Below are 15,455 nucleotides of genomic sequence, written 5' to 3' on the forward strand. Positions count from 1 at the left end.
GACATTCCTACGTTTTTGTTAATCTGTAAAGATCATTCAGTTCCTGTTCTGATGTTAATGTGCAAATAGTGTTAAAATAATCATATTCATACATGCAATAGTAAAGATAGTTAAAAGTCTTAGGAATTTTTAAGGCCAGTATATGAGACATCCTACAATAGAGAAACCTTAGGCAAAGCAGCTAAAGTCTGAGTTTGCGTACAGCTGGTAGCCTTCCATTGCAGAGTTGTGTAGCCCTGTTGACTTTTAACGCAATCTGACATTACGTGACCCCCTAGAGAGGTCACGACATCCCCTCGGCTTAAATAGAGTGAAACTGGGAGAGTCTGGAAGATTGTGATTGAAAATAACAAATGCTGCTTCTTTAAAAATAGACCTACAGTTGTGTACTTTTACGAAATTGGGCGTTGTGTTTCTCTTCCTTTCTGAGGCCAGCTATGATCGACTTGTTACAGCTGATAGTGCGGGAGGGATGTGAGGAGTGGGTGCTCTGTCTGTAAATCATGGGTTTGGGAACAGAATACGTTTTGCCCGTTACATTTGGAGGAGCAGGGGTGAAGACGGGGTCTCAGTGCTCACGTTGGAGGCCAGGGGTGCCCTCGTTCCTCAGTAGTTGTCTCGGGGCCAGGGGCGGCTGCGCTGGCGGTTGTTCCTCTGGTTGTGGCCTTGCTGAGCGTCACGCTGGAGCAATCTGTCCTGTGACTCGTGCCCGTTGGCACTGTGGGTGTTGCCTGTGTGCCCACGGTGAGGGGGGTATATGTCCCTATACGTACGAGTGTGGCAGGGCGACGCGTACTCATCCTCCTCCTCCTCCTCCTCCTCTTCTTCCTCCTCCTCCTCCTCCTCTTCATCCTCCTCGCCCGCCCTGTGGCACGGGCTGCCCCTCCGGCCGCGAGACAGGGAGTCGCTGGCCTCGTCCGAAGGCATGAGACTGTCCTGCTCCAGGGGGGAGTGGGCCTCCTCGCCCGGCTCCTCCTCCTCCTCCCCCTCCAGCCCCACCCCTTCGTGAGGCTGCGACTGGTTCTTGTTCTGGTTCTGGGGGGTGTCGGTGTGGCCGTGGAGAGATGGGAAGGAGGTGAAGAAAGAAAGAAAGAGGGGGAGAGAGGGAAAAAAGAGAGCTCTGTCTCAGAAACGAGGTCAGCGTCCAAAAGTAGTCTGCTCCTTTTTGCTAACTGTGTTTTTAACAGCGCAGACAGATGGCTTCCCTTTCAACGCTTGTATTCTCAGACACACGGCAAACATGTATATTTACAATATAATATTACAGACTGTGAACAGAGGAAATGCCAGTGAAACAGTTCAATGGATGGTGGTGGGATTCATCTCAGATAAAATGTTATGATCTCCACCATAAGGCAGCTTATCTTGTAGAAACTGTGCATACCGCTCAAATAGAAAAATCTAAATCATGACATTATATAAGCATTTACCATTGGCTGTTAATTCGCATTTTCATTCAAGACAGCATTGTGTGCCACTGTGAGAGGGTGCAGCATTCACAAAGCATGCTTAGTAAAGGATCAACCTCAACATAAAAAAAAAAAATAAAAGTGCGTGTAATCATGTGACTGTCCCTGACATTTTGTGAATCGTCTTTCCAAGCAAACATGTTCTCATTTCAAGCAATATATGACTTGCAGCATATTTTCAATCGAGTGATTAAACAGAAACCATATCCTGAGCTAAACTGCTTTGTGAATTTTCTCCCAGAAAGCTTGTAGAGCAGTGTTGATTCACTAGAGACCATCAACTACGGGAAAGGAGGCAGGATGCAGTCACGATAAACACATTATCCTTTTTTTTTATGGCGAGATTCTAATGAATAAACGAGAAATGCTGTTCATTCACTGGTCTCAGCCTTTGTGTTTGCTTCAGGGTGGAGTTGGGGAGTGTAAGCAGGGGTTTTGTCGGGGTTGAGAATGCATATACAGTAATCATATAGATATATATGAATATATATTTATATAAACCCTACTACTCACCCCGTTTTGTAAGCGATCATTCAATTAATTCCTGTGTTTCAGAAAACTGCAAAGATGTTAAGCATGGATGAGTGAGAGGACACATAGACAACTGGAGACAATTACATCAAAACACAGGAGTGAGAATCTGAGATGGGAAGAGCTGGTGAGGACAGCGACAACATACAACACGTTCAAAATAAGAGTCCTACTTGAGGGTCTAAAGACAGTATTCATATCAGACATACAACGTTACACTGCCCCCCTTTTTTTCTTCTTTACAGTCAGTTTTCTATTCTCAGCGTCCCGCCTCTTGGACCAGTGGAGACGAGCTCACCTGTAGACTAGAGATGGCCGAGGGCGGGGTCATCAGACTCTGCTCCAATAAGGGGTTGAGAGGGGTCGTGCCAGGGAGATGAGTGGCACGCCAGTAGACCTCCAAGTATTCAGCCAAATGCTCGCAAGCATCTTCCAGTTGGTTCTCATCCAAAATGACATCAAACATATCCTATAAATGATCAAGAGGACAAAACAGCGTTACACTCCTCGTGAAATTACGTGATTTCATCGGCATTTGTGGCAGCGGCTACAAATGAAAGCGTCTCGTTGTTCCACTCACAGGTGGGCACTGAGAAAGTTTGTCTGCAGCCATCATCTGCACATTCAAATGCTTGCTCTGAGACTTCCCCCTGGATTTGACCAGCCTCTGGAGCACCTGGGACGAGGGGAAAGATGAGGTCAAAGGTCAGCGCTAAGCAAAACGCTTTCAGCAAAGAGCAAAGAAACAGCTGTTAATTCAGGTCGAAATGAATGAGAGGTGATGTCCTCAACAAGTTAGCTGCTGCTCATAGCGCCCCTCATTTGATTAAATAAGCTGAGGTGTGATGTAATATATATGGACAGGAAAATCCATCTCTTTCATACCTGACACAAAAGACAGTTTTCAACCTCGTTTTCTAAAAAGATGTACATAATGACAGTCTTAGTCGAACACACTGCAATGTTGCTGAGATCATACTCTACATATTTTGTATATGTTGTTCAAACAAATGAGCCTCATGCTTTTATTTGTAGAAAAAAAAAATACATCAAACCCATATACATCCAGAAATGATGACAGAAGCCCGTGACTGAAACGTCTGAAGTCCTTCCCGCCTCTCAAACATTTTCAGATCTGCAGTTTTCATCTGCATCTACCAACTGATTACAGTTTGTCTCCATTTCAGGAGGATGACGTGAAGCAGGTGAATGAAATCAACAGTCAGTCAAAACTGATGTGATGTGACGTGATGTCACCTGATCCTTCTCAAATGGAGGAAAACTGATGTGGGCTGCAGAGCTGAAAACATCTGTGTTTGGCATGATGTACAAAAATAAAGACTCAACAAGTGTGACCCTTGATTTCTAAGAAATTTGATAAATCAGAGGATGCTGCCCCAAGCAGGTCAATCCCAAAACAACAGAGTCAACGATAAGCAAAAGGAATAAGACGTGTGAGGAAGCATAAATCCAAATAACACGTGAGGCAGCCTGCTGTACCTTTGGTGAGGAGACTTTGACGTAGACAATGATGGGTGCGAGGGACGTTTTGGCGAGCTGTGCGGGATGGTTGATGGTGTCTGCATCCAGAACCACCAGCTGCAGGGTCTTGGCCAGTTCAAATATCCTCTCGATCTCACTCTGGACCTCCGCTGCGACATGCACAACACAGGAGATACAAAAAGGATTTCATCGCTTTAAACTCCGTGTCAGTTTTTACCATAGACCTGAGGCTTTCGTTATGTTGACATGAAGATGGTCACCTAGACTGGAACGAGTGTTGGATCTCTCCATGATGGGCCTTTTGTTCAGGACAGATCTCTTGGCTAGAGACAGGTCGGCAGTAACACGGGTGATTGAGATTCTGTGAAGGTCAGTAAACGACACAAAATGGAGTCTCAGTCGATTTATTCAACTAACTTGTATTACTCTGTTAACTCTACTTACTTCAATAACCCTCTTGCCATTTTACTGACCTTCCCTCAAATCTGTGTTTCAGGAAGTCAAAAAGAGCCTTCTGCATCATATCGGTCACCTGGGTGGCAGGATACAGAGGAGGAGAGGAAATAAACAAGCTTGTGCAAAAAACAGGAATCCACAAGAACAAACGCAGCACCTGAACGCAGAAGGTCAAATTATAGATTCAGTTTTATGCTTTGATTTAACTCGTGATCGCGGAGAGCTCAAAGAGAGAGAGCGCTGCGGTGCGGGAACAGTTTGAACAGAGTAAAGAGCACAGAGTGAGTGACTTGTTCTCGGTCTGCTGGAGGTGAACGAGGGAGAGACTGACCTCATAGCCCTTCAGCGACGGTCCCACGAGGACCACCGGCCTCATAGAGGGCACCACATCATAGGGAGGGATGTGTTCCTGCCAGAAATAGGGGAGGGGGGGACGAGAGAGAGGAAGATGGAGAATGGGGAGGGCAAGAGGGAGCGGGGGTGGGATAGCAATGTTGAGCAATCAATCAAACCTGACAAAAAAAGTCCTTTGCAGTTACAAATGAACAAAAACTTTATTTTAGAGCAAATGTGGCATTTATGCTTTGATTAGAAAGAGCTACTTTATAGAGCCTACCTGTTTTTGCTTCAGTTTAGCTTGCGAAAACAAGAAAATCACAATCAATGGCGCGAAGAGATTAAAGACAGAGGGAGGAAAAGTGGGTTTGCTGAGCGATTTGGTGTTGCAGGAAAGGGGTGGTTTTGTAGTACTTACATTCACCTGCAGATGGCGGTGTGGTCCTCCAGCTTCCAGTCACCATGTCACCCAGGCTAGAGGAGTTACCCCCTGTTTTCCTGCAACACACAGCACACAACTATCAAGCTGCTAAAAGATAAAGTCTGACCAATGAAGCCCAAAGGATGTGCATATTCTCTGAGAAGTTTGTTAGCGATGTTCCCGACAATAATGAGCTTGTGTTACGAGATAATCTGCTAACATACCTTTGTTTCTGCTCCTGCTTGAGTCTCATGGCCTCAAGACGTAGAGGGCTGGGGATAAAGGCGATGTCTGCTCCCTCTTTGACCAGACGACCGATCCACCAGTCATTATTGTACTTCTGTTGAGTTAAATGTGAAAACACAGCTTCACACCGCTTGCCTGATCAGCACAAATCAGCAGCACACGTCATGTACGGGCCTTTCTACGTCATCAGCAAGTGAGCAAACCACTCACTTCTTTAATGTGCAGGAAGTCTTTGGCATCGAAATTGACTGCAGCTCCTTGGACGGGGCAGTCCTCATCTAGAGCTCCACAGTAACTCACATTAGTCTTCACTGCAAACGCTACAGGTTTGGACTGTCGAGTATCCACCAGAAAAACACAAGTTAGTGATGGAAATTATGAATGCAGAATAAAAAAATTAGTAAACAACAAAAAGACATCCTTTTTGGAGTGCACCTTTTATCTTTTTCACCTTTTCTTTGCATTAGGCCTGTGCTACTGTACTGTGGTATGGTCTGTAAGGTCACTCCTGTTCTGAAATACAACCAGTTTTATAGGTTTTATAGATACAGAGGTTGCTGCTGTGATTTATTTCTAGTTGTCAAAAATGTTGTATTACATTTGATTGTAGAATATGTGCTATAAAATTAGAGTTTGGTTTTGTCTTTGGCTCTCTGCACTCTTTGTAGGTGTCTTGTGTTCTTTGTAGTCTGTAGAGAAGTAGGGAGGCCGATGAACAGGGGGAAGCTCTGGTTGGATTCAGTTTTTGGTCAGTAGGGGCGGTCATGAGGCTCCAGAGGAGAGGCACTAAACCACTCAACTTCCTCTGCACACCTACATACTTTTAGCCTGGATGACTGGCTGAACATTGTGATCTTTCTCTCAAAACAGCGGTGAAAGTCTACCTTAGCTCTGTCGAGCTGTAGTTGTGCCTGGCGCTCGGCTTCACGCCGATACGCCTCGCGGTCCTCCTCCGCTGACAGGTCGGAATCCGACGGTCTACTGGTGTACGAATCAGCCGACCCCTAAACAAGGGAGAGACACAGAGTGTAGCACGGGAATAATTAGTTTCATTAGCAGCACGGGGAATGAGTTGATGGTCATACTGAGAATACTGATCCGTACTGAGGACAGGCAGATCTGCTTTTCCTTTTAGATGAGCTGTCCTTTGTTTAGCATCCTCACAGTGCTCTGCAGTGTGTGCAGGTGTGCATGCAAATGCATCTGTGTATTCATGTGTGTGCTTGTGTGTATGCACAATACAATGCCTTGCTCTCCCACACCAGCCATCTTCTGGTAGACCAAATATAGCACAAAGGAGGCAACTGCTTCCTCTTCTCTACTGCTTGGCCCCAATCCATTCCATCAACCCCCACAGCGCAGTACATATACATCCTTTATTCCCCTGTTTATTCTCTGAGGACTTTCCTCATTAGCAAAATATATGCTGGCTATCATTTTTCATTGTGAGCTGTTTTAGGGCGCAGAAATTGCAAGCTGAAAGAAGTCAATAGAGCGAACAAACAAAGAAACATTTTACACCAATAAAACCAGTTAAAATCACTCCATAAGTGCTGCTGCTGGCTGTCATTCATAACCTCCTGCGATTATTCTCTTACTGTGCACAGGAATCAGATGAGCCTTAAATGGCATACATCGTATCACATTATCCTGTGATTCACATTCAGGCATTTACAGAAAACAGTCCCCGTGATGCTAATTTCCAAAGAGAGAGACAGGAATATGAGGCGAATATGAGGTGCAGTTTGGGTAGCATGTGTGTTTATGTGTGTGTCAGCTCTCCTATATTTGGTTCCTATTTGGCTTCTGTGAAGGAACTCAGTCCTGAATCTGTCAGCACAGAGAAACACTGCAGCAAACAATGCCAAATCAGACAAGAGAGAGAGAGAGAGAGAGAGAGAGAGAGAGAGAGAGAGAGAGAAGACAGGAGAGAAAAAAATAAACAAGAGGGATGGAATGAGAGAAGAGGAGAGGAGGAGGAGGAAGAGATGGAGGGTGAAAAACACATCAGGAGCTTGACGAACCTCATAGTTTGTAATACTTGCACATACATGCTGAGACAAGCAAGCATATCCTCTCATACACAGCAAGACCCTACAGCAGTTTTTACGCAAAAAAAACAGTATATGATACAGTTTTCGCTTTGGTTTTCAACTCCCCCACAATGCAGTGACCGAGCAGTGGTCATCCATCTTTCCAGTATATACAAATAAGTCCTCTAGAGGACCAATTAGTAACAGCACAACAGAAGCAAATTCAGGCTCAGAATACACAGAAGTGCCCCAGTATGAACAACCAAAAGACAGAAATATAACCCAATATATGTATTTTTATCCACAACAGCACTTTAACACCCGATGAAAGAGGAAGCAAACATCCCCACTCATTTTTTTTTCTTTTTTTGCGAGTCTGCGTTAGATAACTAGATCTGATTTCCAGCACTCAAGTGCTCTGCAAGCCAATACTGCACCAGTGCCAGAGTAGTCAGTGCCTTACCGAGAGGAGAAAAAGGAGGGGGAGGAAGAATGGGATTGAGAGAGAGAGTGAGAGGGAGAGGGAGAGGGAGAGGGAGAGAGAGACAGAGAGAGGAATGGATGGATGCCGTTGACATGATATGCTGGAAAAAAGAAAGATGGTTTTTAGGGAAGGAGAATGTGCCTGAATGATGGATGGTTGGAGAGACGAGAGCGATACAAACGATTTATACAATGAGATAAACTGAGGTTATCTGTGGGAAGGAAGATGAGATTAGATCACAATAAAATGGTATGATGGATCAGATATGGACAGAAGAAGAGGGAAACACGAGACTGAGACCAGGAGAAAGAGAGAGAGAGGGAGAGAGACTGGGACAGACAGACAGACAGAGAGAGAGAGAGAGCTAGGAAGAGAGAGAGAGAGAGTTGCATACCTGGCTGATAAGGAGGACAGCGCTAGAGCCTGATAAAGACATGAAACTGAATGCTCACTGTTACAGCTACCTACCTTCGCTGGGAACACACTCCAACACACATGCACACACACACACACACACACACACACACACACACACAGGAGCGGGCTCTGGGAAAGGCGTCAAGTCTGAGTGCTGCTTAATGATGTTAGAGCAAAGCCTCCCGAGCATCACTTATATGTAATAATTGATGTAATAATCATAAGCAATGGACCTGAAGCTGAGTGCGATGATGTGACTATATCTTTACCGTCTGCTCTGATAATGTCTTGTTTTTTCACCGCTAATGTCTCTGTCTGGGGCTAAATTTAACCGCTGCTCTACTCCTTTCTATTCCTCCTCTGTGATTATTCTTCACACCGCAACGCTGATGGCTCCAACTCACATGGGAGGGGCGGGCAGGAAAGTGTGTCACCCAACTAGTCAAGCCCTCATGAGGGCCAAGTCACCCAGCACACACACAGTAAATAAACATACATACATGCACATATATACATATGTATATATGTATATGAAAGAGAGAGAGTGAGAGAGTGTGTGTGTGTGTGTGTGTGTGTGTATACACTCCGTGGCCACTTTATTAGGTACACTTGTACAATCTAATGCAGTTCAATGTAACAGCAGAATGTGTAAATTTAGTCTAATGTTTATTGTTGAGGTTGTAGTTGCAGAGGTCTTGTTCTGGACTAAAATTAGGTGTTTCTAATTTTTTGTCCTCCCCATTTATATACATGAGGGGGGCGAAATATTAGTAACACGTCTCTCTCTCTCTCTCTCTCTCTCTCTCTCTCTCTCTCTCTACATATATATATATATATATACACATATATATGTGTGTGTGTGTGTGCGTGTATAAAATAGATATAGATTTAGATATATGGATAGACAGAAAGATAGATATAGATATAGATAGAGAGATAGATATTTCTCCAGTCGAAAGTTAATTCGAAGGAGCTGATAAATACCGTAGTGATTTAAAAAAAAAAATTATACATATATTTATGGATGAACTCTATGGTAGAAAAATTTCTAGAGTAAAAAAAAAAAAACTATGGTGGAAAGATCATATTACAATTATTTTTAAAGATTTGTGATTAGAGTTACAAATTGAATGGGAATGATGAGAATAATTAACCACAATACTTCATTTATGATATAATTTTCATACACGTTTTCCCTTTATTGGAAAACTGCAGTTGCTGTGATTTTAGCCATATTGCGATTCTGAGAGTATATTTATTAATTGTTCAGCCCTAACACATATGTCATTAAAAATTAAGATGTAGCTTTTGAACCGGATTTCGTTTTCGCACTTAAAACGATGTAAAAGAAAATGCAGTTTGTGCATGTAGGTGATGATTCCAAAATGAAATTTCTCTGACTTTATTTGTAGGCAGGAGATTCTGCATAACACTCGCATCCATTGTTCAGAGGGCCGTCTAAAAACATCTTTCCCGCAGTCTATAGTAATTTGGAAATTACAGTTACTCAAAATTCCAGTTTCGATATGTAATAATTTGCAGTCATCATTTATACAGGCATGAAGATGGTAGATACATGATGTCAGAAATCATTCTCTGGTTATGTCTCAGCCAAGTCAACATGGGCATATTTCAAACTAATCAGTCCCAATCCTCTGTGAGGCACTGCAATTTCCTTTAGGAACATCAAACAGGGAAAAGTGATAGCAACAACAAAAAAGAAAAATAATTAAAAAAAAAACAAAAAACACATGGAGCAGAGCAAAGGAGACACACCAGTCAGAGAAGCAGCAAAGAGGAAGGACATGTGCTGGGAGGAAGAAGAAGAAACGGAAAGGAGGGACACAAAGGAAACACACATAAAAACTGTGAGATGAGCAGAAACGGTGCGACAAAATGATACAAAGAGCAGAGAGGACGAGGGGGCGAGACAGGAGGAGAGGGTGACAGACAGGGAGTAGGAGAAGCTGACTCCCCTGGGAGTCATTTGTACTTACTCAGTGTAGTGATGCTGCTGCTGCCTGTCCCTCCCTTTCTAGACTACATGCTGCACTGTGTCCCATCCCCGACCCCGGGAGGACACGCACTGGAGCCGACACCAACAACACCCACCCGCCCCCCGCAGACCAACACACACGCAAACGACAGCAACACACACACAGCAGCTTTTGCGTAACACCCGGGGTACGTCACTTGTTCAGTCCACCTCTTTCTATTTCTGCGTCTGATTATCACATTCTTCATCTTTTTCAAACTATTTCAAGACTAATCCGGCAATGCACACGTAGAGAGAGGAAAACCACTGCCGTCCTAAAACACACCCACACATGCACACCCACGCACACTCCCTCAAGTTTTCTCCCTGCCTGTTAATAGGCTGCTGTCCTACATACAACACATACATCCACACTTGTGTCAGCATACAGCTTATTGTATCCTACTGCAGAAATGAGTCATACTCCACTGCTCCTCGATAGACACCCCACCCCGATCACAGAGAAGAAAGCACCTGTTCTATTCTTGAAATGTACTCACTCTGCATAAACACTTTGTCATATTACCTTTGGGGGTGGTTGTGAGGGGGGGGGGGGGGGGGGGGGGGGGGGGGGGGGGGGCTCATTTGATCTATGTACGTAAAAAAAAAGGAACAAGGTAAGAGGGGCCAAAGGTGCTTGTATGAACAATGAACCAACACATCACATCACCCCCAAAGCCTGCAAATGAGTGTCATGAATATTTTAAGCCGTGCAATATTCTAAGGGAATGTGGAGATTGTCATTAAGCCCACGATCAGGGTAACTTACGTCCCTTATCTCTCACCGGCGCCTCGCAGGTATACCGCTCCACCTCGCCTCGGTGTGAACTCTGTGTTAATGCCGCCACGCGTGTTAAATGAGAATTTGAGTTTCATATTTGAAGATGAGATACAAATCAATCTTCTAAGAGAATAATCTGCACTATAGGCAAGAAAAGCCATCTATATGCCTATTATGTCGATGCTATGTTATATAAAGAGCCATTAAAGGGCTGGGTAATATATAATATATATAATATATTTTATATTGACATTGTGATATGAGACTAGATATCATCTGGGATCCTGGATATTGTTGGATATTGATATTTTAGAGGCTATATTACAGTAAAGGGATGCCATTTTTTTTTTTGCCTCTGCCTGCTTGATTATCATGTCCACATTACTAATGACTGTTTATCAAAAATCTTTTCTCATGAAAGCACCAAGTCATTCCAGCACTGACATCAACATATTTGGTCAAAAATATTATAATGTTTGATTTTATCCATATTGCGCAGCCCCAACCCTAGTTTGCAGTGCGGCGCAATTACATAATTGCAATTACTTAACAATTAACAGCACAAGTGTGTCTTCATATAATTAGACCTTTGGGATGGTCAACATATGTAGTCAATACCATTATTTATTTTTTGCATGTACATTTAGTAAAGTGTCTGTAAACGTTCAGTCTGTATCTGGTGTTGTGAGGTCTTAATCCCATCAAATCGAAAAGCAAATGAAGCGATGCCGTAACCAACACACGGCAAACAGATCAAGCTGCTATCTTGTTTCAAATCTCAGGATATTTCAGTGGATGACTGCATGTTGAGAATTTATGTTAAGAATACTGTAGTAAAAATTATACTTTTTTTCCCTTTACATTCTTAACTCTTTTATCTCTGACTTTCCCTTAAATTTCCTTACATAGCTACAAAGTTTTTTTTTTTTTCCATAATGTATGACACAGGCATATTTTTTTTTTCCCCTGTATCTGCTACGTGCAGTACTTCACTAAAGCTGCATCACATTTTCATTGAGTGAAATGCTGAAACTCAAGATGCCACTTTTATGGCTCCACCATTGCACATATATTGGACATATTTAGATGTCTTGTGCATCGGTTTATTCACATTTCCCTGGAATTCAGGGCGACATATTTGGTATCTTTGAAAACCTGGGATCTCCACTAGAATTTAAAATATAGTTTTATGGGTTTGAACAAAGCTTGACTGTACAGCATACATTTGTAATAATGAACCCACTGATGGGGCCAGCAGAGTTAATTTTCGAGTGTTTTTCAGTGTGTCTGATTTAGTAAAAGATGATACTCTTTCTTTTATTTTCTCAAGAGAATCTACTTCTTGTGTATCAGAGTTTGTATGACACAGACAATTGTGGAGGACATGAATGTGTGTTTTCCCACGATTTTGTTCTGCTGGCCCCTTGGACAGAGATGGAAATGAGAACACCATGGTTCCTGTATCTGTGCAGAATTACACCGAGCTACAACATATTGGAAACAACTGAGATTTTAGGAACTGGTTTTACTGACTAGGTTCAGAGCCTTAGTGACAGGAGATTCATCCATTAACCTACTGGGAAGTGTCCAGACCTCTGGTGCCCTGCTTCTCTCTCACACCACCATTTATCTGCAGTCTGTGTCGGAAACTTCAGATCTTAGCAACACTAGTGTGAACTAATTAATTAAGTCTAAATAGATGGAAATATTCTCGAGAAGTTGTCAATGCCTGGAGGATTCTAGAGACAGTCTGTAGTTTCTGTCATTAGTACATCAGACTCCTTTTGACAAGTGGATGTTTGAATCCTTCCCAACTTCTGACTCTTTGATGTAGTGAAGCTGCTGAACCTCAGGGATGGGGCGGTTTCGGTTCAGCTCTGTATGCAGAGTCCGTCTGCAGCCTGGTGAAACCTCTTGACTCCTCTCAACCTGATTTCTGCAAGGCTCGAGCTCTCCCCTCTGCTGGCTTCTCTGTGAAACTACAGCCAGCTTTGTCTTGGCATGACACAGGAATCAGATCAAACGCCTCTTCAGGAACAACACATGGAGGTGAAAGCCAAGATAAATCATAAGTATCTATCTAATGTGTAAAGTGTGCAATTCGGGATGGGATGGGGTACTGCAATCCAGAACAGTCGTGCAGTAAAAACACGAGGGGAAACTGACAGCTGATCTTAGCCTGAAAACCTCTCCTTCTGTTTTTTTTTTTTTTCAGTTGCAGAGATTTTCTTAAATAACACCAAATCTCCATCCGAGCCTTTTGCGCTTGCTTGACCTGAAAACATTAATTAAAAAACTGGGCTGTGTTGGGATTTTGATGTAACACATTTCCACTTTCAAGGTTGTTGCTGCTCTCTATTGGGCAAAAGAACAATTACAACTTGTGGGACAGAACAGTGAAGCAATGCATTTCTCACAGGATTGGGATCTCAGGTTGATAATTACAGAATGACAAATATCATTGTCTAAACAGTGTGCGGCCAAAAGAAGAACTGGTGGTACCCACCAACAGAAACGTGAGGGTTTTCACAACATCAATGCAGCCAACAAAGTAAGACAGAGAGAGGCCTAATTTGATCAACGAGCAGCCTCAGACCCTTGTAGCTTTTGTATCAGCCACACAAAGCACAACGCAGCCCACATCTTTCAAGGAACAGGCGGCTGCATCTTTGATCATCTCGTTTCAAAATAAGTGGGATAACCTGCAAGATGGTGAATGAGATGTAACGGCGCATGATGCAATATGCATGTAAAAGACGGAACGACTCAAATCAAGAGAGGACTCTGAGAGCTCACCTGCCGTTTGATGAAGCTGGACGTTGTGTCAGAGGAAGTGCTGCCATCTGAGCGTTTGAAGCGACTCTTCCGTTTAGGCAACTTCCTGGGCAGCTGCGATGAGACAGACACAGGTGAGGAATAAGAGCGAGAGAGGGAAACAAAGAAGTAAAAAAGATCTATAGATAGATAGATAGATGTGGCAGAACACAACAGAACAACATGAACTTGACATGTTAAAGTCAGATTACTTGTTGCCAATGTATGACAGCTGGAGAAAATATTTGCCATACACCCTAGCAGAAAAAAAATACAGTCTGCTGCCCATTTTTTCCCCACACCAAAAATATTTCAAGACCATACTAATCTGGCTGCACCTTGTAGTCTGCATGATGTGCACTAGTTTCCTCAGGCCCCCTAGCTACACAGCCAATAAAGCAAGCTGATTTTTTGCAGGGTGCGCTGGTAGGCCCCTCCACACGGGCTACAGGTGAATCAAAGTGGCCTGCACCTTTAATAAGTGAAAAAAACAGCACACAGGTCCCGCCGTGATACTGATCTGCACTGGTTTCAATACCTTTGTATCACCCATTGTAGCCTGTATGCGGAGCTGGGCAGGAAATGCATTGAAATAAATAATCAAACATCATTGCAAAATCATAAAGGCCTTATCTGCGAGTTGACACACACACCAACAGCAGATATGTTATCTAGTTACGCGTAACAAGACCTAATCTTTTTTGTGTGTGTGGTTTATTCCGATATTCCCAGCCTGTACTTTTAATATCGCATTCCCTGGTTTTTGCCGATCAAGCCGATATTGCCATCAATCTGCAGTTTCAGTGAAGGCGGTGGTAAAAAAGTAGCTCCGCTGCCAACGCGACGCCTTCATTTCAACAACAAGTAGCAAGACATTTACCGATTTCCACACTGCACTTTGCTCGCTGATGGTAAAATAAATATACTAATCACGGGCAGGCTTACCTGAAAATAGTGTGATTGAGAGCCGGTTTCCACAGCAGACAGAGGGTCTACAGGCGATTTGGACATTTTGACTTGCACCATCTATTGAGAGCGCAGGGAGGCGGGATGCACACAGACATGGGTTACTGGAAGAAACAAGGGATACAAAATACATCTATATGCAGTGGAGGAGCGAGGGGGGGAGCATGCAGGAGCGGAAAAAATGAGCAAAGGCTAATAATATCCCATCTCGGCGCGTAATATTCCGTGAAAAAATATACAATATCGGAGAGATGTGAGAGCGCAGGAGAAATACTGGAGCTAATACACCCGATGAGGCTGAAGCGTCGTCGTTCAAGCAACCCTATAGGCCTACAGTATATAACTCTCTCTCTCTCTCTCTCTCTCTCTCTCTCTCTCTCTCTCTCTCTCTCTCTCTCTCTCTCTCTCTCTCTCTCTCTCTGTTTAAAGGAGGGGAGGGTGGGCTTAATTGGCACAACTTTTAATCGACGCCGTTTTCAATTGCTAGGCTTATTGTTTAACGCAGTTTTATTTTTAGCCGCTGACATTTCTCCCTCCTCTAGTTTTTTTCCTTTTTTTGCGTATCGGTGCGTTTCGGTTGATTCATGTGTCAGTGGGTGTAGAGGACGGAGAACTCAGATAAGTCACCTTGTTATATGCAGAACACAGTTTATCCATCCTAAAACCTTAAATTGCTTTGTGCTAGATTGTAACATGTCATAAATTAGTTTAAATAAAAATGGCTTTATGGATTTTTATGTTAAGCTGTTCATCACGGACTGGATGTCATGGTTCACTCGCCTCTTCGTTTACTAAGACAGCACAAATAAACGAGCAGTAATTTTAGTAATTATAGGAAGTGTAACAGACCGCTTTTGAAAAGTTTGTCCACCTACATAGGAAATCGAAGTCCTCCCTGATCAAGGGGAAAGTTTACGCTTTTATCTTAAATTTATACAATTAAAGTTATGTAACTAGAGGAAA

The 15,455-nt window shown here is 43.2% G+C and overlaps 1 protein-coding gene across 2 annotated transcripts; it reads right to left on the reverse strand.

Moving 5' to 3' along the window:
* Positions 1-417: 417 nt before the first annotated feature.
* On the reverse strand, positions 418-14,587 carry LOC115361861 (voltage-dependent L-type calcium channel subunit beta-3-like). 2 transcript variants are annotated; one of them, XM_030055530.1, is made up of 15 exons: positions 14,472-14,587; positions 13,509-13,601; positions 5,847-5,966; positions 5,173-5,295; positions 4,941-5,056; positions 4,720-4,793; positions 4,576-4,595; positions 4,291-4,368; positions 3,977-4,035; positions 3,764-3,864; positions 3,501-3,652; positions 2,581-2,676; positions 2,299-2,469; positions 2,244-2,258; positions 418-975 (listed from the first exon to the last, which is right to left on the reverse strand). In XM_030055530.1, the coding sequence occupies exons 1-15, from the start codon at positions 14,550-14,552 to the stop codon at positions 607-609; spliced, it is 1,668 nt and encodes a 555-aa protein (XP_029911390.1). In that variant the 5' UTR covers positions 14,553-14,587; the 3' UTR covers positions 418-606. The 2 variants fall into 2 exon arrangements, with proteins under 2 accessions (XP_029911390.1, XP_029911391.1); XM_030055531.1 differs by lacking the exons at positions 13,509-13,601; positions 14,472-14,587 and adding an exon at positions 7,874-7,915.
* Positions 14,588-15,455: the final 868 nt, after the last annotated feature.

Source organism: Myripristis murdjan, chromosome 7, assembly GCF_902150065.1.
Source record: "Myripristis murdjan chromosome 7, fMyrMur1.1, whole genome shotgun sequence".
Taxonomy (NCBI): Eukaryota; Metazoa; Chordata; class Actinopteri; order Holocentriformes; family Holocentridae; genus Myripristis; species Myripristis murdjan.